The sequence below is a fragment of the Pituophis catenifer genome, unplaced genomic scaffold (genome assembly GCF_029215685.1).
Source record: "Pituophis catenifer annectens isolate HBS135680 unplaced genomic scaffold, rPitCat1.0.hap2 SCAF_1, whole genome shotgun sequence".
In the NCBI taxonomy this organism is placed as follows: Eukaryota; Metazoa; Chordata; class Lepidosauria; order Squamata; family Colubridae; genus Pituophis; species Pituophis catenifer.
In genome coordinates, this window is record NW_027256881.1 from 37,054,834 (window position 1) to 37,081,841 (window position 27,008).

Here is a 27,008-nt window from a genome sequence, read left to right on the forward strand (position 1 = left end):
AAAGGAAGCCTTTGCAGTGCGATGGGCCTTGCTTACGTGGCGTCATTTATTAGAGGGCAGCGGTATTGCATTCGAAGTATGGACAGACCACAAGAATTTGGAGGCCTTGCAGAATCCCAGACGGCTGTCCCCGAAACAAGTGCGATGGGCACAATATTTCCAACGTTTTGATTTTCGGTTAAGGTATGTTCCGGGAGGTCGGAACTTCCTAGCAGACGCACTGTCTCGCTTACCACAATATGACAGCAAAAGGGAAGAGGTGGTGCAGGCGATACTGCCAAGAAGCCAACGAGCTTGCCAGACATTCTATACTGGTTTAGACTCTGTGTGGAAAGAGGAGCTACAAAAGCAATTGATCAATGATCCGTGGGTAATAGAACACAAACAAGCCACGACCCAACGGGATGGGCTTATCTGGGTGCGAGATAAACTGTATATTCCCGAGGCTTTACGACAATCCGTTTTGCATAGGTGCCATGATACAAAAGCAGCCGGGCACTTTGGTGTACAAAAAACCTTACATCTAGTGCGCCGTCAGTTTTGGTGGCCACGATTTAGAAAGGACGTGGAACAATATGTTAAGAGCTGCAGGATATGTGCTATGGCAAAACCCCGCACGGGAAAACCCCTTGGTCTCCTGCAACCCGTAGCGGAGCCTACACGACCCTGGGATGAAATTGCCATGGACTTCATTGTTGATCTCCCAGAGAGTAATGGTCACACGGTAATTTGGACCGTAGTAGACCTCTTTTCTAAACAGGCCCACTTCATTCCCTGTACCGGACTACCGTCAGCTCGCAAATTAGCCCGATTGTTTATTTGGCACATTTATCGGTTACATGGGGCTCCTCAACGTATAATATCAGACAGGGGGGTCCAGTTTACTTCGAAATTCTGGCGTATGTTCGTGAAATTGATAGGGTCATCACAGGGCCTGAGTTCCGGATTCCATCCGTGTACTAATGGAGCAGCGGAACGAGCGAATGCACTGGTAGAGCGATATCTACGTTGTTACGTGTCGTACCAGCAGTCTGATTGGTCTGAGCTACTCCCGTTTGCTGAAATAGCATATAACAACGCGGTTCATGGTAGTACCGGGTATACCCCGTTTCAGATTGTATCAGGTAAAGAGTTTCCTGCTATACCTGAACTGGACATCCAAAACCGGACGCAGCTAGCGCCAGATAAATGGGCTACCCACATCTGGAAACAGTGGCCAAATATACGAATGGCTCTAAACAAAGCAACAGAAACATATAAATGCCAGGCGGATAAGAAAAGGGCTGATCACAAACCATTTGTAGTGGGGGATCAGGTCTTTTTATCTACAAAATACCTTAAACCCCGTACCCCCAGCAGGAAATTAGGCCCGAAATATCTAGGCCCTTTCCCTGTTGTGCGCGTTATTAACCCTGTCACCGTGGAACTGAAGTTACCACCGTTGTTAGGTAAGGTCCATCCTGTGTTTCATAGTAGCCTGCTGAGACCACTCGAAGCAGTCCGAGACACCTTACCTAGGCCCGGGCCAGTGGAAGGGAATCACTATGAAATAGAGGACCTGTTAGACTCCCGGTATTGGAGAGGCAGGATACAATACCTAGTGAAGTGGAAAGGGTATCCGTTTGAAGATGCCTCGTGGGTCAGGGCCGATGATATACGAGCTAATCGGCTGATTAAGCGGTTTCATACCCGCTATCCACACAAACCTGGGCCCTGAGGGGGAAAGCATCTGCTTATCTATGTTGAAAGTAATACATTTATTTCTGTGTTCCAGGAGCAACACTGGTAGGGGGAGCCGCCTGTCAAGAGCCCTCGACAACTCACCGCAGCGTCCCCGACAGTCACACTCTGGACGCACCTGGGCTCGTTCGCTCGTTCGCTCATAGCAGCATGGATCGGGGTGGGGGTGGCCATGCATAATCACTGTGGTGAAGGGGGGTGTTGTTCCAGGTGTTCAGGCGGTCGGTCACCCTGCGGCCGGGATAGGGATACGTTCGCGCCCTCCGTTACCGCGGAGCTCTGGCGCATGCGCTGTGGCCGCCCAACCCGGAAGGGTGGTTCCTTTATCGGCGCGCTAGTTTAAAAGGCGTTGGAAGGCAGCCGCTCCCAACGCCGACTTTCTGCATTTTGCATCGACGTCACCTGCCGTTCTCGTTGTGACCCGGATTAAAGAACTTCGTGCATCCAAGAGCTGATTCGAGTTGTTCTTTCCTTGTGTGGTTACCAACGGGCGGGGGTTTGACAACTGCCTTTTAAAGATTCAACTTCATCTATTAACGTAGTAGAATTTTTCCTACTTATGCATAAAGAATTACTATTGGTACTGGTAAGTACCCATATTTAGAATCCTAAGAATATAAGACTTCCAAACCTCATAAAATGTATCTCCATTTCATGCTTCATCTTCAAGTCATCTTCCAATCTTTCCCTTTCCTGGGCCAGCCTCTGATCTAAGTTTGATAGTTCTTTAGCATAGCACTGCTCCATTTCTGCCCTCTCCTTTTCAAATCTCTTCATTTCTTGGATAGGATCTAGCTTCTGATCCTGGCTTTTCAAACCATCAATCACTTCCTGGCATTTCTCATTCAGTTCTTCCAGGGCATTCTTTTGTTCCTCCAATTCACTAATCTTGATCTTGAAACTTTGCTCAATATCCTTCCTTTCCTTCTCAAAATTATTTTTTATTAGTTCTATTTCCCGTTCATAGTAATTGACCTAGAACAGTAATTTTTTTTTAAATCAGAAACCATTTCAAAATATTTCTTTAAAATTTAAATGATTTCCTCACCCAAGAAATTTGACATTTCCAGTACATGGAATTTATATACAAAACTATCTTTTTTAAAAAAAGTATCTTGTTCTTCTGGAGTTTGCATGATTTGCAAGAATTAATTTAAAATGTGTTATCAACTTTAGACCAAGCTTGCTCTCCGTTATAAAATTACACTCAGAAGTCTTTTTAGAGCATGGCTTCTATAATACTGCATTTATTAGTGTGATTTCAAACTGCTAAACTGAATAATTAGCTTAAATGAGTTTATATATATAAATCTTTACTTAGATTGGAGAAATGATGATTGCCATTCTACCAACAAAACTTAGAAGACTGTAGATAACTCAACAGTGCCTCTATTGAAACTACTCTGTGGAGTTATTACATGCAAAAAAAGTTGAGTTCTGTTGATTATAAGTTCTGTACTTGTAGATTGTATACTAAATATTGAGTCTTTCTACTTACCTTAGTTTCTAGCTGTGTTTTTATAGTTTGATTCTGTTCTTTTAAGTCTTCCACCAGAAGTTCTGTTTCTATACTTACTGAACAGGGATCAGATGTTATAAAAGTGTCATCTGTTAAGTAAATTTATTAAAAAAACATGGAGACAAGAAAACTATTACTGATTAACCTCCGCCTAGCTACAAGAGTAGTGGGTTAAATCATGGAAGTTATATTACAAAACAAAACATTCAGGAGAAAAATAACCACATCCCTAAAAAAAGTTGTTTGGAAATAACATAGGGTCTCAGATTGGAAGAATCAAGAAAAAAAATGAATTATACTTTTGATACTGGTATCTTACTTATAAAGGAATGGATTGGATTAGATTAGGATTATTTAAATTCTATGGTGCTTTGGAGGTTTTAGACCAGTGGTGGGTTGCCCCCAGTTCGCACCGGTTCTATAGAACCGGTAGTAAAACTGGCGGGAGGCTCCACCCACCGACCCTGATGTCATCAGAATGCTTCTGTGCTTGCACAGAAGAGCGTGTGCGCTCGCTTTGCGCGCGCGCACACAGCCCCATTGCGAACCAGTAAAGGTAAGTAGAACCCACCCCTGTTTTAGACAATATATATTATTAATCCCTTTACATTTTGGCCTGTGGTTGGTAAGTGCTGATATCCAAGAAAGTGATCGTCCTTTTCAATGTTGTCTTAAAAGAAACAAATTCAATGATTTAATGTAGTTTAAAACTGCTGTAATATTAAAAGAGAACTTGTAGCCTTCATCTTCTAACTGTAAAGCAAATCAAGATTGGATGCAATAAATAGCAAAATAAATGCAGCTTTTGCTTTAGCACTGAACTGTAGCAGCAGGACGCCCAGAATTAAGCAACAGCAGTAACACAGCAGTGTCTGCGCTCAGCTGCTTTCCCTAACTTGAAGTGGGGAAAAACTGTCATAGAATAGAAAACATTAAAGCCCTTCTCACCATGCTGAAAGGCCCTGAATATCTTCTTGCATGAAGACTTTTTCCCATCCTGGTGAAGTCCAGATGTGTTGAATCATCTTCTAGAATTCCTCTATGTGGGCAATTCTGGGAGCAGGCATGCAATACATCCAGATTTCAGCAGGATGCAGAAAGCTGTTCTGAAGAACCATGCCTGACTTGTATTACCCACCTATAATGCTAGCTTTTTCATTTCCAGGCAAGGGCCTTTCTCCAGTGTTGTTGGTCTTCATTTTGCAGCATGCTAGGTTAGGCTTGTTTGTATGCAACAGGGATCTCAGTTTTTCCACCTCCATCTGTAGCTCATCATTCTTGTCATGCAGTTCCTATAAGTAGCCAGAAAACTATAGTGAAATACACAGAGCAGCTGATCTTAGATGTATGTGGTGAGATGAATTGCAATTTCAGGACTTATCCATATTTGCTTACAAATCATTCTTATACAAATGGGATAACTCTAGAATTGTTAACTCCAGAATTGTACTTAAAAACCTCCACAAAGAAGAGAGAAATTCAGCAACCACAAAACAAGTAGCCATATGTTTCATCTAAGTCAGGTGTGTTCAACCCACAACCCAAGGGTTACATGTGGCCCTGGACAGCTAGTAATGCAGTTCCACAAGATAATAAAAAATAAAGGAAGTTTATTATTTCTATACATTAAGTCTATTATATATTTTATATGCATCCTAAGACAACTCCTCTTCACTCAACTCCTCTTCAGGCAAGCCAAAAGATTGGACAAGCATGATCTAAGTTCTTTTAAATACAAGTGGTTTAATGATGGGAAATATTAGTTTAAGCAAATTTTCAATAGTTTGAACCATCATCAGTTGCAGAGTCTTCAGATAGGGTGACTGAATCCTTTCAAGACTGTAGACATGTTGATACTGTATCATAATTTCATTGAATCCAACAAAACAAGGTAGAAGATAGTGAAAACAACATATATTCAACTCCCTGTAATATACTTTAACATGAGGAAAACAGTAGCAATACTGCTTGAATCAAAGGTAAATATATCAAAAGGGGTGAATCAAGCTGTAAACTCATTGATACAACATAACATGAAGCCTTGCTTCTCCCTTTTTTTCTGTGGGCTGAATTTTAACAAGTTAGGTTGACCGGCAGAAAATTTTCTTTTTTTCTTTCAGGGTTGGGGGAATAAAAACTATGTTTATTTTAGGACACACGCTACAATTTTAGTGAGTCTAATAGTACCATCATTTTTGGCAATCATGTTCAAGAGGGGAACTGAGGGCTGCAAAGCAAAAAAAAAAAAAACCCTCCAGAGCCACAAGGAGCCCATTCCTGACACAGTATAGAGTAAGTTAAATCTGTGATAACCAAACAAAATTCTAGTTCGGTTTATTGTAAATATATAAGGGATGTTTTCTTTACCCTGTCAAAAAGGAAGCGTCCACTACTATGAGTGAATTATTGTTATCCCCACTCCAATGTCTTTCTTATTTACTATTACACATTAAGTCAATTTAGTCAAAATCTGTGTTTTAGGCTATAGTTCTGCAATCTGCATCCTCGCTTATTTTTTAATCTAATCTTGGAGACGCCTGGTTTATTGAGCCAGCTTTAAAATATTTTTTAAAATGAATCTGAGAACAAACCTGAAGAAGACCTGCAAGACACAAGATAGAGGTTGAAATTGGAGCTAAATTGGAGCTTTGCTGATGGCCAGTTTTTCTGTGCTACAAACACCAATCCTTGCTCAGTCTCTTGAGGAATAAGAACAAGCTCCAACAGGGCTGACAAAAATGTAAAGCATCTCAAAGCAGCCTTTTAAAAAAGCCTGTCATTTTCCAGTGGTTCTTTTTAATGTGTACACGAACATTATTTTTACTTATTAAATGTTGTGCTTGCTTTTTGCAATACTGTGTACTTTGTATATAACTATGTATATGAATATGGGGCAGGAATACATGCAAACTTCTGACCATTCTAACCTTTAACATCCACACAGAGGCCAAGATCCAAGAGTCCCATTGAAATAAATAAGCATTTCCCTTTGAGAACTAATATGCTGACCAGATATAGTGGAATGTAGTCTGAATTCCCAGATGGGAGGGGCTGCATTCCAGAGGAACAAGAGACAGCCAAGTTAGCTCCCCTCTAGAGGTTCTCAGAGTATACCTTTAAGTAGTTTGCTTTAGTTTGGAAAGATTTCTGACTATAGGTGAGGAACAATAAAGGAAACTACTTAAAAATAACTGCATGAGTTTCTTGATCTTTAGGTCTGATACCAAAGCACATAAAGCTTAGGATTCTACTAATAGCTACAGTTCAAAGCACATTTGCTAACTTTTAAAGATTCTATTCTGTATGTAGAAAAGCATTTCCCTACACAAAAAACAAAGATTATCTGTGCAATGAAAATATTGAATTGGGTCCAAAGAATTGCCTTCTAAATTCAAAAGCCCATTTTATACCATAATTCTACTAAAAGTTTGCACATCCATGCAAGAAAAAACACTGGGCTTCCCTTTTATTTAACATGCAATCTTATGGGATGTAGTACTATCCCAATTGTGCAACAATCCTGGATAATCATATTTCTTTAGAAGTAATGTATGAACATTACTAACAACAGATGTTGGACAGATCAAACATGCAAGATCAGATATAGCAATTCCATTTACAAAAGAAGTTCTTAAGAAACTGAGAATTCCATGCACAATATCTTTAGATTTCTTTTTCTTTTTTTCTTTGCAAAATAAACATTTGTTTCCATTTTGGCAAGTACTAACATTAGTATTACAGCTGTTGAACTGAAACACATATTTAAACATCAAACCCAATCAATTGTCAGAAGAATCTAAGCTTCCTAGAAATGCTAACAAAAATAACTGGTTATTTCCTTAGATAGCAAGGGACACATAGTTGGAGTTTCTGAACATTAAGCTGACTAGATTCAATGTAAAATTCAATGTAAAGAGTATTCAATAGTTGTGTATATCATGAGGTACTTATGTTATACAGAATTATTGAAATAAAAATAACCACGTTTTCAAGGTTATCATAACAGGTAGATTAAAAGAAATATTCATTACAGATATAGGAAATGAGCACACTTGGAAATGCAATGCTCACCTTCACTCTCTGATTAGATAGGCAGCACCAAATTGAATGTATGTGGAAACAAAAAAAGGGAAGGGAATTGAGTGGATGGTGGAATGCATGAAATAATACACACGAGGGATCTTTTTTTAGACGTCTCCATTAGCCTGCCACCTACCAATGGATCATTATGATTTTCCAACAAAAAGCAGAGGAATGAAAATAACAGTAATAGAATGTTCCCAGATATATATCAAGCAACTAGGCATCTGGTTATCATGATTCAGATGGACTATCTCAATAGGCAGGACCATTATGTTTTATATTATTGTACATGAGATTTATTAATTCAATAGTAAATGATTATTAAAAAGGTTCCAAACAGTAGTTAGTAAAGGGAAGAGGGACAAAATTGTGAAATAGGGACAATTTCCTTCCTGCTCACCTCATTTCTGGCTTTCTACTGTGTGTATTTATAAGGTTAAAAATAAACCACCTACCCGACATTGCAGCTCATACTCCTGAATGATTTCTGCAAAGCGTGCTTCTTGATCAAATAGTTCTGTACTGTATGGATCCAGTAATCCCAGCTGAAGCAAATAAGATTGTTTTTTTTAAAAAAATAATTTAATATATTGTTCCAAAATTGGAAAGAAAGCCTTTGAAGTTATCTCTAAAAACACTTTGGGTTACATCTTATTTTTAATTTATTTCATTTATAATACTGTCCAAATCTACAAAACAACTCTGGGCAGTGTAGAGTAAAATCAAATCTAATGTACCAAAGGTACAGCAGAGCTTCTATTGAGTTGTCATCATGAACAGATCAAACTTGTACAGAAATAGTTATGCCAGAGGGGCTTTTTAAATATTTTTATCTTTTTATTGTGCTTGCAGACATTTTACACCAATGCTTACATGAAAAGTTAGTGATTGCTTTATGTAAATAATATGTAGCCATATTCAGAATAACTATTTAAAAGAAATTATTAAAAAAACATTTTAAGAGGGCCTAGACCTTTTTTAATGCAGCCTTTTTCAGCCAAAAGGACTGGGAAAAAATGAAATTCTTCATCTCAAAAAGACTGAATATTTATGTAGGAGATACTATAGGCACAAGACTACACATAAAAGACTCTTACTCATTTGATTTTCACACTAGTCAAATGGACTTAGATTGCAGAAAGAAGAAAAAATCATTGTTCACCAATATGAAATTACCTTGTCTTTCAAAATAAAATTAAGATCTCCTTGAAGTTTCAAAACTTGATTTTCAGATTCACTCAGTTTTTGAACCACTTCAGCAACTTCATTCTGTAAGCGACTATTTTCCTTTAAAAATACATTCACATGGAAGAAAATGAAAGATAAAATCTAAATTTTGCAACTCTTCAGCAAGAAAGCAGCAGTACACTAAATATAGTATGTAGAAAAACTGTTCAAAACCAATATTGTCAAAAACTGAACTTTGATTAGTGCTGTGCGGCTACTTACCATACTAGTTCACAAAGCAGAAAAAGTATTGCATGTTTGAATGCTCTTCTGTGCAACAATGATCTACCATATCTGAACTGGAACTAAGGAAAAGCAAGACCAATATCTCTGTACCTTGCTACAGGTAATCCTTGCTTAATAATCCCAATTTGGCCCAGAATCATTAAGTTGTTGTGGTTGACTTGACTTGATTTTATGACCATATTGTAAAACAGTTCACTGTTGTTGAACCACAAGGTTGTTAAGCAAATCCAACATATTAAATGGATGTTTTTTAATGTTTTCAGCTAGAAATCATAGTTATATGACCAGGGACACTAACCAGTCATAAATTGCCAGGCACCCAAAATGCAATCATGTGACCCGAGAGTGTCAGGTGTATGAGAACATATCATAAGTAACTTTTTTTTTTGGTCTATTGTAACTTTGAATAAGTGCGGACTATGTGTACTTTTGCACCATTAGAGAGCCTTTACAATGAAAAACTGAGTAAATGATTCATTTCCCCCCATTCCTGAACAAGCCCAGCTTTTAGTCAATCAAAAAAACAGATCAACGTTTTATCTCAGGGCTGTTGACCCTACATATAACTGGCTGGTGAAATTTCAGAAGTGACAAATTGAAGATTTGCATTGTACAGGGAAAGAACTATAGTTTAGTTTTATCTAACTCATTTTTTCTCTACATTAACTGTGGGCCTAATTGTACACCTTGAAAGAAAATGGACATAGACTCAAATTGTTTAATTTCTAAGCCTTAGAATTCAACCTTCTTGGATATGATATTTTACACATGGTCAAGAATCTTCAATTTTAGTACTATGACTTAGCTGTTCTGAACATAAGACACAGCCCAAGCCCTTACCTTGATCATCAACGTCAGCTTTTTCCTTAAACTAGAGTCCTCCTCTTGAAGGTACCTGAAATCTGCTTCTAACTTGGTTCTCTGATGGTGCATTTGTTGCATGAGCAATTCCTGTTCCATCTTGACATCAGACTTTATTGCCGTTAGCTTTCCTTTGAAATCTCGCTCAAGAGCTCTGTAAAGTAGGAACATCACAGCTGAGATTGTAAGCCGGTTTATTATCTCATTTAAATTAAATTGAATTTATTAAATTGAAACACATTTTGCAAAAAACCTATCACATTTTGAAATAAAACAAATTATTTTTAATACTTTTATTTATCAGCCATAGCCTACCCTCCATTTCCCACCATAGGTTGGAAACAGTTCAAGTGAAGAAATGCCTATAGAAATCAGATCAGGTTTTTTTAAAAAATGGCAATACTTTTTAAAATTATTGAAACAAGAACTTGCATTTTGGGATGGTTAAATCAAATTCTCTTGCTTTCATTGATTTATTTTGCCATTTGTCATTATGTGATTTCCCCCATAAGTTTTATGAATTAGACATCTTAAAAAAACAAAATATTTATCCATTTATATTTATACTTTGTCATACTGTATAAATAATTAAGTACTTTATGAAATAGTTTTAACAGGAATAAAATATAATTTAATTCAAATTAAATAACAATGACAATGAATATTAGAATTCAGAGAAGACACCACAAATACTATTTAGAAAGGGGATAGGTATGGAAGAAAGACTGCCTTGACAGAAATACCACCAAACCAACTGAAAAATCATGCAATCATTATTTTTATTGTGGCTGTCTATAATAAGAACTTTTAGTATTTTTATTTGGTATAAGTTTATATAGCGTAATAATTATTTTTCCCAATGACAATAATCACCTAAGTTTACTCTCATTGTGTTGCTCCAGAGCACTATGGTTATCATCTACTTCCTTAAAAAGTTGGCAATTCCTCTTTTTAGCCTTTTCCAGCTCAGCTCTTGTTTTGTTTCGCTCACTGGAAATCCGTTCCACTTGTGCTCTAAAATGAAAGAAAATGTGTTACAACCCCTCAAAATTCCAGTTGTGTTGATCCTGTTAAGGTATCATAGCTCTGCAGACAATATATAAGTATAAATATAATATATATAATCTCTCTCTGCAACTGGTGACACGTGAAACTATTTAGCTAAACAACAATCTCATGTAACAGCACTATGCATTTGTGCATACAGATGTGGTCTTGATGCAAACAACAATGAGATGAACAGGCAGTTTACAATGATGACTCTGAAATTTCTACACATATACTATAACACCATTGGTCTCAAAAGCCAAAGCAAAAACTACTTACTGTAGATGATGAAGTTCATGCTTATAAGAGGCAACAGCTGCCTGTTGAAGTCCATTCTTGGAAGCAATTAATTCATCATCAAGGATCACAGAAAGCTCTAGAAGGTTAACTCGCTCCTCCACATTATAATTAAGACTCTATAAAAAGACAAAGTCTGAAAATCAAGAGAAACTAAATCCTAAGAGCTGGCCTTTAAACTATTATTAATATAACATTAGAATGTGGGCATTAAATAAATATTAAAGGGTAACAGTCATTGGGCTATTTAGTTAAGGGATTGGATTAAAAATTCAAGGCAGAATGGATGAACTATTTAGGAGCAGGAAAGATATTAAACAAGAGTAAAGGAAAGCAGGAAGTGCAAACTGGTAAAGCTGTGATGTCAGAAAAAACTGCAGATTTGCATATAAGATTATTAAAAACATCATAATGATTATGATAGGAAAGTGATGGCAAATGGGTTAAACAAATGAGCTTGTATGAACATGAGCAGAGAAGGGATTACAGGTAGTCCTTGACTTACTATAGTTCATTTAGTGACCATTCGAAGTTACAATGGCACTGCAAAAAATGACTTATGACCATTTTTCACAGTTACAAACGTTGCAGCATCCTGATGGTCACATGATCAAAATTCAGGTGCTTGGCAACTGACACATACCGGTATTTACATCGGTTGCAGTGTTCCCAGATCATGTGATCCCCTTTTGTGAATTTCTGAGAAGCAAAGTCAATGGGGAAGCCAGATTCGCTTAACAACCATGTTACTAACAATGATTCACTTAACAACTGGTAAAAGTGGTTAAATGGGGCAAAATTCACTTAACAGCTGTCTGATTTAGCAACAGAAATTTTGGCCTCAATTGTGGTTGTAAGTCGAGGACTACCTGAATTCCCTAGAATTTCTGAAGGTACCAAAATTAAATGACTTTCATACTAGTTTACCTTGTATAAGGTTCTGTCTTAATTCATATATAGATGGTCCTCAGTTAATTACCACTAGTTCAGTAACCAATCCAAATTACAACATTGCTGAACAAGTGGCATTTATGGCCAGTCCTCATAGTTCTGGCTATCCTAGCACCACTGTGCTCATATGATTGTGTTTTGGGGACTTGGCAACTGGCCCGGATGTCCTGCAGTCATGAGATCATAGTTTGTGATCTTCCCTGCCTGCTTCCCACAAGCAAAGTCAAGGGACCTTTGCAGGTTCATTGGTCAGACTGAGTGGCTTGTCCTTCCTTTGTTTTCATGTCCAGTCAATGGCAGATGCACTCAGTCCCAATCATATTTCCATCCATTTTTCTTATCAATATATTAAATCCATTATTATGAAAAACATCATGCTAAGAATTCCCAGGAAAACCATCAAAGAACAGCTACAGATACCTTAAAAATCTCTTTGCAGTTTTCAACCCCTTCCCAGGCCCAGATGGAGACAACTTGCTCCACACTTGCAAAACCACTGCCATCGTTAATGCTGGAGAAAAGATTCAAAGCCACTGAGTTGGATAAAAGAGATGGAGTTGCAGTTTGTTGACCATTGTCTTTCAAAATCTGCATGATGAAGGAATAAAATAGTGGTGGAGAGAGGAAAAGTAAGTGAGTCAGTTTAGATGAATGGGGAACAAACGGTTAGGAAAGAATTTAAAAACAACGTGTAATTACATCAGAAAATCCTAAACTCATTATTTAGCTACAACATCTGGTTGACTTTGTCCAGAATGGGGAACTCAGCAGGCTGTGCCTGTTAACTGCTTGATGAGAGTTAACCAGTGAATTCCAGGTTCATTGGAGAGATTAGGAACTTGGGAAAAAAACATATTAAAGGAAACTAATGGCAGTTCTGTATAATTGCCAAGAAAGTTGCAGAAATATCACCATGAGTCAAGCGTAATTTGAAATAGTTTTTATTTAAAAAAATTAATTTATAGAAACCTACTTGGACTCAATAAGCATTGTTATGCTGTGTGGGAGTGGTTTGATGTTTTTCCCCCGCCTTTTAAATCAGCTTTGGAAACCTGCTTTTTCTTAAGCAAAACACATAATCTGGAAATACAGTACTTTTCGGACTATAAGATGCTCCGGACTATAAAATGTACCTAGCTTTTGGGGAGGGGAAAAAAAATCTGCCTCTGCCTCCCAGCAATTTGCCTTCTTGCAGCAAACAGCAAACAGCCTGGTCAGCTTCAGCACAGCCTGATTTAGCACGAGAAGCTGATTGGTGGCTGGATCTGCCTCCTGAAATACCACCTATCAGCTGTTGCAGGATGCAGGAATCACCACCGCCCATCGCCACCGTTGCAGCCCATTACGCTGCTGCCTATCACCACCTCGGTGCACCCCACTTTCAGCCTCCGTGCATCCCCTTTTCAGCCTCCGCGCACCCCATTTTCAGCCCATTCCAGGTGGCAGGGATAGGCGGTGGGGATCCCTGCAGCCTGGAATGGGCCAAAAACGGGATGCGCAGAGGCCAAAATTGGAGCAATAGGCAGCAGCGGCGATGGGTGGTGACGGTGGCGATGGGCAGTGGTGATCCCTGCAGCCTGGAACAGCTGCTAGGTGGTGGTATTCTGGGAGGCCGATCTAACCGCCAATCAGTTGCTCATACTAAATCAGGCTGGGCTGAAGCTGACCAGGTTGTTTGCTGTTTGCTGCAAGGAGGCAAATTGCTGGGAGGCAGAGGCCAAAGGGTGGGGGCCGGCAGGTGAGTGGGGCTTCGACAACATTAGGTGTATAAGACGCACAGACATTTCCAACCACCTTTCGGGGGGGGAGTGCATCTTATACACTGAAAAATATGGTAAGAGAAAGTCCAATAATATTGACCAAAATTTTCCCTGCAGGCTGCTGGGCCCAAGCCACACACATTGGATCGCACCCAACACAAAGTCTTCTCTGACCCTGTCATGCTGTATAATTTATACCACTTCCCCTTTCTCCAGGTTGATTCCTATTTCTGTATATGCTCCTATTTCTGTATATGCTTCTATTAGCAATAAAATTTCAAGCTCTGCCTGCCTCTAGGCATAACACTTCGGAAAGTATGAAAAAATATGCCAGGATTGAGAAAGACTGTTCTAGATCATTATCGCTTAGCAAGTTATGCAAACCCACCTATTATAATCTACTGTTATACGTGAACCATGCTATTACAGCTTATTTCACAGACCGTGATTTAAAATACTTTCATAGTACTGTCTTTGAATCCAACCAATTCAAAACACAAGTTTTCTGCTAGGTCTCAGCCCTTATGTCATAAAAATCATAACACCAGTCTGTATGAAAATGCAACAACTGGAAGCCTTTTAAACATTCAAATATTTTCCCTTTAGAACCAATAATTTTATAAAGAAAATATTGCTCAGAATAATTACCTGATTAGAGTGTGATCTTTGCCTTTTCGATTTAAGTGGTGTGGAAGAAAAAGGACAAGGAAGGCAGATGTGGCTGAATAAGCCATGCTGGAATTCCTTTAAGCTTACTCTGCCATCTCCATCACTATCCAATTTGTAAAATAATTCTTCAAATTCCTATAGAAAATATAAGGTTTTTAAAGTGTTGTATCACAAGCATTTAATTTAATTTAATTTAATTAATTTTGAAATTGAACAGCACCTAAATCAATATTCCACAAGGTTTAGTTAATGCAACAGAGTCTGGTAATCATAACCTGGATAGAATCTAATATGGGGTAAACACAGAGGTAGGTTTCAACAAGTTCTGACCAATTCTGGAGAAGCAGTAGCGGAAATTTTGAGTTGTTCGGAGAACTGGTAGTAAAAATTCTGACTGGCCCCGCCCCCATCTATTCTCTGCCTCCCAAGTCCCAGCTGATTGGGAGGAAATGGGAATTTTACAGTATCCTTCCCCTGCCACACCCACCAAACCATGTCATGCCCATCAAGCCATTCCACACCCACCAAGCCACGCCCACAGAACCAGTAGTAAGACATTGTCTTCCCTCAACTGAAGAAAGAGGGGGTGAAATTCTCCAGGGGTGAAATTCAGCAGGTTCTGACAGGTTCTGGAGAATCGGTAGCAGAAATTTTTAGTAGTTCGGAGAACCTCTGGCTGGTCCCAGAGTGGGGTGGGAATGGAGATTTTGCAATATCCTTTCCCCAGGAGTGGGGTGGGAATGGAAATTTTGCAATATCCTTCCCCTGGAGGGCGGAGGGAATGGAGATTTTGCAGTATCCTTCCCCTCCCATGCCCACCAACCCACGCCCACCAAGCCACACCACGCCCACCAAGCCACGCCCACAGAACCGGTAGTAAAAAAAATTGAATTCCACCACTGATATTCTCTAAGGACTAAGATGTAAGACTTTCAGAGGGAAAAGCCATCCTTCTCCAAAGCCCCATTCCATGACCTCAAACTAGCTTTCTGCTAAAATAGGGACAATCCAGACTAAGGGCTTGAATCAATTTCCCACTCCAATGTAATCTAGATTCCAATCCACATTTGACTATGGAATTGACTGGATGATCATAAACCATTGCTCTTTCTTCCAGCCTTTCCACTGTAGAAGGAAGCTGCGAGAATAAAATACAGGAGGGAAATAGCAGCTTACAAAAGAGGCATGATATAAGTATAGCAGTGATGGCTAACCTTTTCCAGACAGAGTGCCCAAAGCACATGCGTGCCCGAACCCCCAAAGTGCAATGCACTCATGGCCCTGCGCATGTGTGTCCCCTGCATGTGCCCCACCCCCACGCATGCACGTGTGGCCCCTGCATGCACCCCACCCCTGCCCCCATGCATGCACGCATGGCCCCCCTGCACATGCCCCCTCTGCGCATGCACACGTGGGCCCACTGCACACACTACACCCCCTGTGCATGCGCAACAGAGACCCAGCAACCACCTGGCTGGCGGGAGGCACGCGCCATGAGCGCTGGAGCTGAACTGGGGCAATAGCTCGCGTGCCGACAGAGAGGGTGCTGCGTGCCACCTGTGGCACACGTGCCATAGATTTGCCATCACGGAAGTATAGCAGATATAAAACTTCTTCAGATTTATTTAAAATACTGATATACTATTGGGAGGCAATAATTACAATTGCTAAAGCAGAGAATGCCAGAGAATACTTTGTATATTTGAGGCCTTGCCAAAATGCTGAATATTCCATATGTAGCCACCATTTTCAAATTCAGTCATCAAGTAGACTTTCTGAGATGAGAATTTCCAAAAGTCAAGTTTAACCAACCTCTTTTTCCATCTCTTTGAGTCCAATGTTCTTACAAACAGCATCCAGCTCTTGTTTGTTGAGGTATCCATTATTTCCAATGCCAAGATCTTCCCAAATAACCCTAATCTGATTTTCAGTTGTGTTCAAACATGAGGTAGAGACTTCTCTAGGATTGTCAATGAGGTTATCGTCCCAGGTACACATTTGACCTACAAAGGATTACTCTCACATTAGCAAGCGCTGTACTTCTAATTACTCTGATGTTCTTATCAAAGACCACTTGTTATATAAATCCTCAACTGGAAATCAAATCAAATTTATATTCTATTCTGAATTTTTCTCCAAACCCTTAATTTGGCATTTCTATTATCCATGGAAATATTTTATATTTTTATATTATATAACATATATATTAGTTAAATATATAATTATTAATTAGATACATCTTTCAGTTTTAATACTGTATTTTTTCAGTAGTGCTTAAAAATATCAGAAACAGATTCTTTTATCTCCACTCTCTTCCTGTCTCTATTTAATTCTAAATATCTCTTTGGAGAGATGCAGGTGGATGAAGGTGAATGGAAGATGGCTGCCCAGTATTTTGCCTGTATTTTGCCTTTCCTAAAGTGTCTCTGGAGCAATTCAGCATACATATTTTGTATTACATAAAACTGCATCAGAGAAACAAAGGACATTAAAGGAGCTACAAAAGAACATCAAAAAACGCAAAGAAAGAATAGAGTTTCTCAGGGATTTTATGTGAAATAATTATGCATACTAAATGAAGCCACACTCAAAACTATTGTATTAGAGAAAAATGTGGAAGATAACTATTGTAGATTTCCTTTTTATATACTAATTCAGGGGTCCCCAACCACCAGGCCATGGCCCACTATCAGATCTTGAGCCTTTTGGAACCGGCCGTAGAAGTGGTGGGAGAGTGCAGGTATGCGCGCACACATCCCCCACTTGTGCACACGTGCTTGCAAACCTCTCCCACAGAACCATCCTCTCCACCCCCCACCTGCCCACTGGTCCATAAAGTCAGAAAGGTTGGGGAACTCTGTACTAATTCATTAGAAAACCTCGCAGTTCAGAACACTACAAATGCAATTCAAATTTATACCTATCTGTCCATTACTAGCTTAATAACCCAGCTTCCCAAGTTACATGTAAAATACAGATCCTATGACCTTTTCCCAGAGTCCAGAGGAAAATGGACTAATAAGTGTCAAGCTTGGCAATAGGGAATCTACTTCAGCCTGAGGGCTACCCTACAGTGGGTGGGATCAGTGTTCAAAGTGAGTGAGAGAACATCTCACTGCAGTTGTGTGATTTTGGGATTTACACACATTTTATACACAGTGAAACTTTAAAATGGCCCCCACTGACAAGGGAAGCTATTTTAAAGCCTTGCTGTAGCACCCATGGCAATACTTAAGAAAATGGTTGAGGAAAGAGGAGCTAGTTTCTTTCTGAGATTTTTTTCTTCTCTAAGAATATGAGTTCAGATTGGAGGTGGTATTCAGCAGGTTCTGACCAGTTATGGAGAACCGGTAGCGGAAATTTTGAGTAGTTCGGAGAACCAATAAATACCATCTCTGACTGGCCTTCCCCCCTCTATTCTCTGCCTCCTGAGTTCCAGCTGATCTGGAGGAAATGGGGATTTTGCAGTAACTTTCCCTGGAGTGGAGAGGGAATGGAGATTTTACAGTATCCTTCCCCTAGAGTGGGGTGGGAATGGAGATTTTACAGTATCCTTCCCCTGCTATGCCCACCAAGCCATGCCCACCAAGCCATGCCACACCCACCAAGCCACACCCACAGAACCGGTAGTAAAAAAAATTAATCCCACCACTGGTTCAGATGTGCAGAAGGGCTCTAAGATAAGAAAGAGAGCTTCCATATGGCCAAGATGGAAGATAGAGATTTCACATACTTAAACTATCTTGGATTGCCTTCCATGGATTCAGTCTATAAGTTTACCTTATCCATTCTTATGGCTGGAGTTGAAGAGCAGAATTTGAATCAGAGAAGCTTTGTCTGCAAGGAATATACTCTGCCTTTCCAGTAGAACTTTACCCTGAGCTCATCAACTGAACCAGATGGCAAATGTGGAAATTCAAGAAAAGAAGCAATAAAAAACATGTTTCAATGTTTGCTACACATTCTTTTGCTGAACCCCACCTTGGTCTTCAAAGGTCTGCTGCTGTTCTTTTGAGTTTTCAGCCTCTTCATCTGATTTGAGACTCTAAAAAAGAGAACGGAATTTAATGTTCCATAGATTCAGTCCAATAGCCAGAAAGAAGGATAGAAAAACAAGAAAAGACAAAACCAGGGTGAAGATTGTGTAAAGCTGCCAATACAACTTCAAATTAACTACGCTTCCCACAGACATCTGACTTTTTCCAGTGGCCTAACATAAGATACAATTATAGCGCAGTTGGCAATGTGTTGGAGAAGTGACTCTCCTTGAGACCGAACGCTGTGATGGTCATTAAATGCAAGGACTGGTTGTAAATTTATTTTTCAGCACTATCATACTATCAAACGATCACTGATAGAGGAATCATTAAGCAAGGACTATCTGTATAACTCATTTTTACAGATGCTACCGAATTAGAAACATCAAATTTGACTCTAAAGAGCCATGCCTTTGTTACTGAATATCAGCCAGATTTGGGGCATTCCTGAGCATCTGGAAGAGATCAGAATACAGAAGAATTCCAGAGACTCAGATGGCTATTTCGTCAAGTCCAAATGTAACAAAAGGAACAATTACAACACAACACAAGTGATAGTAAAATGTAACACATCCATTTCAAATAGTTTGAAGATAGGTGTGTAAATACCTCCACACTCTCCAAAGAAGTTGAGCGTCTCAGCTGACTTTTTACATTTATATTTCTCTGCTCCTCTTGTAAATATTTGGGGGTTTCCAACATGGCATTTTCAAGCTCTGGCCTTGTCCGGCAAACATACCCTTTGGCCTCTGTGATATACTTGGGCTCAGTCTCATCTGGAATAACTAAATTGGAAATACTTTCAGTTCTAATACAAGCAGTAATACGTCCCCTCCTCTAAACCTTCTTTTTGATCCCAAATAAAGTTTTTAAAAACATAACCAAGAAACTATGAATTCAAAAACTTGAGCTTTTGAGGCCAACTATACTGATTGTAAGCTACTTATACATGCTATTTAATACCGGTAGTAGTAGAAGTTTTCATTTAAAACATTCAGCATGGAACTATGCCCAGAGCTGGTGAGCGCAATTGAGAGGATGTCACAAGGTACATTTAAGAACTTAAAGCCAATCCACTTAGGAAACCTCCTAAAGCCATCTAATTCACCATGGTAGAACAGAATGATGGGTAGGTAGGCATTTGGATCTGACCTAATATTTTTCTTTTCTTTCTTTTTGCCAATTCTAACACTGTTGCCCCAATAATCGTTCAGTTTTTCCACTGTTGGTATAACTCATTCACAGTTACTGTTCCAAGGATTTCATGCCTTACAACAGTACCCAGTTGATGTCTCAAATTATACTTCTTTTTTTCTTTCAGGTGTAACTTGTAAGTTTACTTTCTTATACCTGTTATGCTAAAATAGTAGAAGATACGTTGAAATCAATAAATATAACTGTTAGAATAGGACTGCGGAGACACAGGTTTAGCTCTCTATTCAACCATGGATTTCAGTGGATCATTATGTACCAATCTTTCATTATCAGTGTGATCTACCTGACAGGAGTTTTGGGAGATAAAATAGGGGAGACCCAGATAAGTTGCCCGGGCATCCCAAAGAAAAGGTAGAATATACAAATAATTAGATAGGGTATGCCATTTATAAACTTTATAATAGCTAACTTATATGAAAGGACATAGAGGAAACCATTTAAACTTTTTGTTCATGAACTTGAGAAATGTATATCAACAAAATAACAACTATTATGTTTTTATCTCTGGGAATTTCATTATAGAAAGACAACTGATTTAAGTGCACAAAAGCTTACTTTTATCATTTCCTGAAATCAATCAGCACAGACAAACTCACTAAGCAATCTTTGCTTTGTTTCATTAGTAATCCATCAGGCAGCAAGTCATAATAAGATAAATCAATTGGTGGCTAATCTATAATACAGTCAAACTTAAAGCAGAAAATCCAAAACAAGATAGAAGGGAATATTTGTAACTCAGGGTTAAATTGTGGTAGTTTTCTTGCAGACGTTTCATTACTAAATTAGATAACTAGCCTAGCAGTGATGATGTTATCTAGTTTAGTAATGACAAGTCTGCAAGAAAACCACCAAACTCAGAGAGCACCAAGGATCCCACAATCCAAAACAATTTCATGCATCTCATTATTCATTCACCTGGCTCCAGATAGCTGCTCTCATCATCTGAAAGGCCAAGATTGATATTCGAAGACAATATGGTCACAAAACCTTCCTTAAACTCTTCAAAATTAACCTAGTAAGAGATAGGAAGAAAAACATTGTTCAATTGTCTTGAGCAGAATGAAAACTAATTTTTTTTCACTGCGGTGAGACTAGGTTGAAGCTCCATAACCTAAAGATGAAGCAGGCACTTAAGCAGAGAGGTCAAAAAACCAGGAATCCTGCCTAGAAGATCTCTTCATGGAGGAAGATACGAAAGAAACAAGTTAAGGAAACAAAAGGAAAAATGTCAACTGAAGCAGACAAAGGAAGCTGGGCCTGAGCAAATGGGGGGTCCTGAAGCTGCCTATTCCTTAGGTCGTTTTTTTTCATCCAGACATGGAAGCTTCTCTCCCTCTAGTTAGTGCTTGCAACCTACTTGAGAAGAATGTGGGAAAGGTAGGTGTGTGTGTGTGTGTGTGTGTGTGTGTGTGTGTGTGTGAAAGAACAAATGTATATTGCAACCAGTAAAGTTTTGCAGGTACTTTAAATTTGCTGGGTGTATTCATGGATTCCAAAGACACTGATGTGTCTCAAGTCTTCAGTTGGAAGTGATATGTGTGCATCCTTAATTATTTCCCAACAGGATCATGTCTGCTCTAGTTGTACCCATCTGGAGAACCTGAGTAGAATGTAAAGAGGGCTTACAAATCTCTGTGCTTTAATAGGCTGTAAGTATATGAGTGAGTGACTGTAAGCCAAACCTGGGAGCAGGTATAACACCACATGGGAGAAGAGAAAGTAAGCTAGCAAGAAGCAGGACAATGCAGCATCAAACCCAATCTTATTTTCAGTAGACCTGTTCAAAATACATATATAAACCACAGTTTTACAGGAGGAACTATGGCAAAACTAATTTTTGCTACTCTTGGATTTACACTATAGTGTCTTCTGTAATTTTAATATACCTTGCATTTTTCTTCTCTTCTAATAATTAAAGTCCTTTAGAGTTGCAGTACCAATGTTTACTACTTACACCAGCTATGTTCTATGTTCTATAACTAACTATACTACTTATGCCAGCTATGACTTTAGGGAGCACCACAGACATACTGGAAATATTAAGTTTACTTCTGCTTGCAGCAGTTTTTTGATGACACCTATGTATGTTCAAGAGGACAGCTTGCCAGACCACAAATTAGAAAAGGACAGACAATTAAAAAGGCAATTATTTACAGCTCCTTGGAAATCTTGCAGTTACTTACTCTAGCAAAGTGATTATTCCCCAAAAGTGTTTCCAGAAGTAAAGGGAGCTCTCCTTCCAGATGTAGTTTGTGGCACAACTCAGTCAGTTCCTCCTTGTCCAAATACCCAGTGCCTGTGGTATCACAGCTGTCATACACATCCTTGAGCTGAGAGGTATATCTGTTCTCTTCCTCACCCATCCCATAGTATATACCACACGATCTAGGAGGTTATTAAGGAGTGGGTTAAGATGGGTTATTTGTTGATCTTAAGAAGTATGATTGAAATGTATGTAAATGTAACAGTCTACAAATAACATCAGTCAACATGCACATTGTGCAATATTGTGAAACTCAAGTTAAAGATTTTAAAACAGCTTGAAAAGGTTTCTCATATTTTTTTCTTATTCTTCAGGACAACCTTCCAAACTTTATACCTACAAATATGATGGGTCAAAACCTCCCAGTGACACTAAGAACTTAAACATAATTCTATTTTTCATTTCCATTGCAAACATAGACATTTCACTGAGTTTCTGTCTTCAGTTACAGGTACTAGTATTCCCCTGAAGTCAGAGATCAATCTCTATAAGAAACAAGTGTTGCATAGTTATTATGACCTTAACCTGGAAAATTACTTGATCAGAACTGAATTCAGCCTCATGAATTCACTCAAGATAAGACAGACCATTCATGACTCTTTGTTTCATATCTATTCACTACTCAGCCTCTGCCAATCTCTCAACTAATGACAAATTAAAAAAAACAAATTAAGTAGACCAAACATTTTCAGCAATAGAATCTGGACCTAAATTAAACTGCATGAATGTGCCCAAACATTAATGAAATCCATATAAACATAAGGAATTGTCTTACACCAAGTCAGATCATTGGTTGATCCAACTCAATATTGTGTCTACAAGGACTGACACCACTTTATCATGGCTTCCTACAAGTCCTGGGTCCCAGCATGGAAGCTTTTGCACACAAAATTGCACTTTGTCACTCAGCTATTTTCCTTCTCCTAATCCACCTCTAGCTAATCTTCCAGCATTAATACAACTTTATTGACTTCCACTGCTACATGTTACAGGAATAAATTATGGTAATCCTTTTTAGCTGGTGGATGGGCTAATGCACCATATTAATCTATAAAGGTGAGTTTGGGGGAAAGATAATGTACAAATTCAGTCACGGGGTCCCTCTTTACTTTCTCTGTCATCATATCTTAAAATCTTTCAAAGCTGTGAATAAAAGATTAAAAATGAATGTAAAATGAATGTAAACAATGAAATATAAATGACACAACAGATAAAAATGGGATGTATAAATAAAACCCAGAAAACATATTCACAACAATGTTCAACTTGAACACTAATCAAACAGAAACAGCCTCTGTGAAGAGAGAAGATTTTGCTTAAAGTTTAGCAAAGCTGAAACTCCCCCACAACTAGGGACATTGATCCAGTGGCCCCTTCACAGAAGTCATCTCTCCTGAGTAATCCTTTATTAAGGATAATTTAGTCAGGCATTGTGCTAAATGGAGGAATGTATAAATGTGCAAGGCTGCCTGTTCCCCCCAATAAATAAATAAATGGCTGAATTAATGTGAATTACAAATCCAACTGGGTTATAGCTCAGACAAGATTCACTTATCAAAAGAAAATTCACTCTCACAATCTTTTGACATACTAGAGGAAAATAAGTGATTGGATAGGGGAATTAATACAAAAGAATTTATCGTTATTTTAACTGAAATAATGGGAGCTGGTCTCTTATATGCTGTCATGAGTAACTCCCACTTATCATCATTTTATTTTATTTATTTAGTTCAATTTATATGCCGCCTTTCTCCGGAGACTCGGGGCAGCTATTTTACTGATCTTTGGGGTGTTGTGTTATTTTACATTGGGGCAACTGCCTGGTTCAGTCCAAATTCACAGCACTGCATAAATTGTGTTGTAACAAAAGAGATCATAAATAGATCCATTATTTTTTTTTAAAACTGTGCAGTCTTCTACTCCAAAACTTTTTAGGATTGAAATATCAGTTTCTTTTAATTTGTAATATAACTATTTATTTCCAGAAATATAACCAAGAAAAACATGAGTGAGAAAATGGAAAACTCATCAGTCCATAACCCCCCAAATTCTCAAAGCTCATTCAAGCAGATTTTCATCTGATAGAGAAAAAAGGTTGACTCAGAAGTATTCTTGGCATACAGCAGCTGTACTAATGCTAGGAGGCATATTAAGAATGCCTGAATAAGCATTTCTACCACAGAGATGCTTATCACACACTTCTTTCAATGTTTTAGGGCCAAACCACAGGCTATCATTTATCTCTTATTCCATTTGGGGCCCAGTTTCCAGCTGCTGGCTGTTTTTTTTTCCCTTCTGAAGTTAAGAAAGGCAAAGTAAGAGTCATGTAGAATTAAGGCACAATCTATAAGGCACATTCTAAAACAGGCATGTCCAAACCATGGCCCACATGTAACATTATTACATGATTTTTTGCAAAAATAACTAAATAACTATATATACATACATACATACATATACAATATATAAACAAATGATATTATAGATTTTATATTTGGCCCAAGACAATTCCTCTTTACTCAATTCAGCCCAGGCAAGCCAAAAAATTGGATACCATGTTCTAAAAGGTATGTAAGTGTTTCCATTGAATCTGAAGTTCAGATTCTTAGGTATAAATTTAAATACAATTAAAATAATCTCCTTCTAGTTGAGCTTGATTTCTGATGACTTATACAAATGAACCTCTGAGTAGAAACACACAAGGCAGCTCAAATGTACAGAACTTTACAAATTGCTCTTAATCTAGTGCCTTCCAGGTGATGGGACAAAAGATAGTTCTTTACCAACAACTGTTCACTTAGTGATCATTCAAAGTTCTGATAGACCTCCCTCAGGATACTAATGATCCCGATTTGAAGTTCTGATGTCCCCCCCCCCATAGTCATATGATCGCATTTTGGGTGCTCAACAACCAGTCCCTACTTACAGCTGTTTGCAGTGTCCAGCAGTCACATGACCAGAATTTATGATTTTTTAAATGGGAAATTAGTATTTACTTCTGGTTTCTGGCAAAAAACACCTATTCACTTAAGAACTGACAATGTTCACTTAAGAACTGACACATTAATTAACAACACTGCAGTAAAGGTCATAAAATCAGGCACAGTCATCTGATGATCCACTTACAACCAACATGATTTACAATTGTAATTCCGGACTCAATTCCGGTCATATGCCAAGGAGTACTTCTATGTACTACTTCTTTAAAAAAGGGATCTGAAGCATCCACACTTGGCTTCTGTTGTAATAAAGCTGAGAGAGTGGACCATTAATCTGATCAATTGAAAACATAATAAACTGTTAACAGAACATTAAATGTTAATGTTCACTACACATGAAAATAATGTTGTACTGAAGTATATAATATTCTAAAACTGCAATATTAAAGAAGAGACAGACAGAAAATAATCAACTGATAAAACTATGCAAAAGAAGAAAAACCTAACCATACATTAAATTTCAACATGGAACTAAAAGAGAAATAGGACAAGGCAAATTTTATTAGAGTTCACAAAACCGCTTGGGTACGGCCAAGGAACAGGCATGTGCACATATATTCACACACCATATCTAACAGAGATGTCTCCACAAAAAGTTAACACTTAATTGTCTTCTCCAGTTAAACATGAGAGACAAATGGATTTAGGTTTTGCTTTTCACAGAATTCTGTCTTGTCCTTCAAAGTCAGAATTAAAATAGTTCTATTAGTTTCTGGGCTGAAACAAGATTTTTGCTTTCTTTTCCCAGAATATTTCAACATACTTCTAAAATGTAACATCAGAAAAATAATACATTTCTTGCCAATATTTTTTTCTATTATTGGAAATCCTAACTTCTCCCATCAGATCAGTTGTCTGGAAATTCTGCTATAAACCTAGGGAAGTTAGTAAAGTACCTTTCAGTTAAAACTCATTTCAAAGCTCATAGAAGAAAAAGTACATCTGTATTCATAATATGTTAAAAACAATATAGGAAACTGAGCACTTATCAGTGCAAATGGCAATAGTTCTTTGCAAAACTAATGTTTACTCTTTGGGAATTAAGTTACCAAGAGTTTAGGGCAGTTATCTAAGTGTGTTTGTACAACTTTAAATTGGTTTAAATCTCAAGTTCAGCACAAATGTTTTGTGGGTAATAGCTTCTCTCTCCTTTAATCATTACTATGGATAGAGGCGGTTATTTTACTTGTATCTGATAGCGGAGGTACCAATTACTCATGATTTCTTTTTATTTGATTTCTCCAAACAAAAGAAAGTCTAAGAGGAGCATTTCATATCCTGAAAGATAGCTACCTATATATATTCCCTTACCAGAAGACTTTCGGGGAAACCAAAAATTTCAGGAGTCTTCATAAAGCAAATGCCTCTGCTGAATGGTTTTTTATGCAGCATAAAGGGCTGCACAAACCATTAACCATCTGATAAAGGGATAAGCTAAGCATAAGATAAAGAGAAGCAGCCCCCGGTATATTAAAGGAGGGTAATTCAAACAGATTGGGTTAGAATTTGTCAAAACATGCTAAAAGCAAGTCACTGAAAAAGAAGAAAAAAACAACCTCCATATCCTTTCTGGAAAGTCTGGTTTTAAAGCAATGGATAAGCCACAGTTTTTATCGAGTATTGTAAAATAAAAAGTTTGAAGACGTGAAACCATAAGTAAAGCAAAAGCGGCGTTTTCCTATCTAGATGAAAGCCGGCGGACAGACCCACCCATCCAGGGGGGAATTAAAACTTTTCCTCTGAGGCCAATATTTTTCCACACTTCATTTCACTTTCCTGTCTCGAGTTAAGGAGGAATATCCGGATTCACCCAAGTCCGGCACCGCGCAACAGCACCTACTTTCTCCGGGGTCCTTTACTAGCCAAGCAGCATCCCCACCGCGCAGGCACCGCTGAAGAAAAGCTCCCAGCCTCTTTGTCTCCCGGGAGTCTGAATACCAGCGTGCGCTCGGTTTCTCTCCTCAGGCGCCCCTCCCCTAGCGGCGGTAAGGAAGCGGCCACGGGCTCGCAGGCGTTTCGGCCTCGCTGCCAGCTTCCTAGCCTCCTTCCAGCTTTCTCGCCCTCGTCTCAAGCGGCTACCTCTTGGCGACTGCT

General features: G+C 38.5%; 1 protein-coding gene across 1 annotated transcript in view; it reads right to left on the reverse strand.

Moving 5' to 3' along the window:
• NINL (ninein like) overlaps positions 1 to 22,015 on the reverse strand; it is a 35,387-nt gene extending 13,372 nt beyond the window's left edge. The window contains exons 1-15 of the mRNA XM_070947889.1: positions 21,836 to 22,015; positions 20,568 to 20,664; positions 19,047 to 19,222; positions 18,382 to 18,445; positions 16,213 to 16,403; positions 14,380 to 14,535; positions 12,392 to 12,559; positions 11,003 to 11,139; positions 10,550 to 10,690; positions 9,656 to 9,830; positions 8,519 to 8,629; positions 7,798 to 7,887; positions 4,398 to 4,551; positions 3,239 to 3,348; positions 2,372 to 2,715 (exon numbers count right to left, since the gene is read on the reverse strand). Coding sequence (XP_070803990.1) covers positions 2,372 to 2,715; positions 3,239 to 3,348; positions 4,398 to 4,551; positions 7,798 to 7,887; positions 8,519 to 8,629; positions 9,656 to 9,830; positions 10,550 to 10,690; positions 11,003 to 11,139; positions 12,392 to 12,559; positions 14,380 to 14,535; positions 16,213 to 16,403; positions 18,382 to 18,445; positions 19,047 to 19,222; positions 20,568 to 20,664; positions 21,836 to 22,015 — 2,294 coding nt within the window. The remainder of the gene's footprint in view (positions 1 to 2,371; positions 2,716 to 3,238; positions 3,349 to 4,397; positions 4,552 to 7,797; positions 7,888 to 8,518; positions 8,630 to 9,655; positions 9,831 to 10,549; positions 10,691 to 11,002; positions 11,140 to 12,391; positions 12,560 to 14,379; positions 14,536 to 16,212; positions 16,404 to 18,381; positions 18,446 to 19,046; positions 19,223 to 20,567; positions 20,665 to 21,835) is intronic.
• Between the last annotated feature and the right edge of the window lie 4,993 nt (positions 22,016 to 27,008).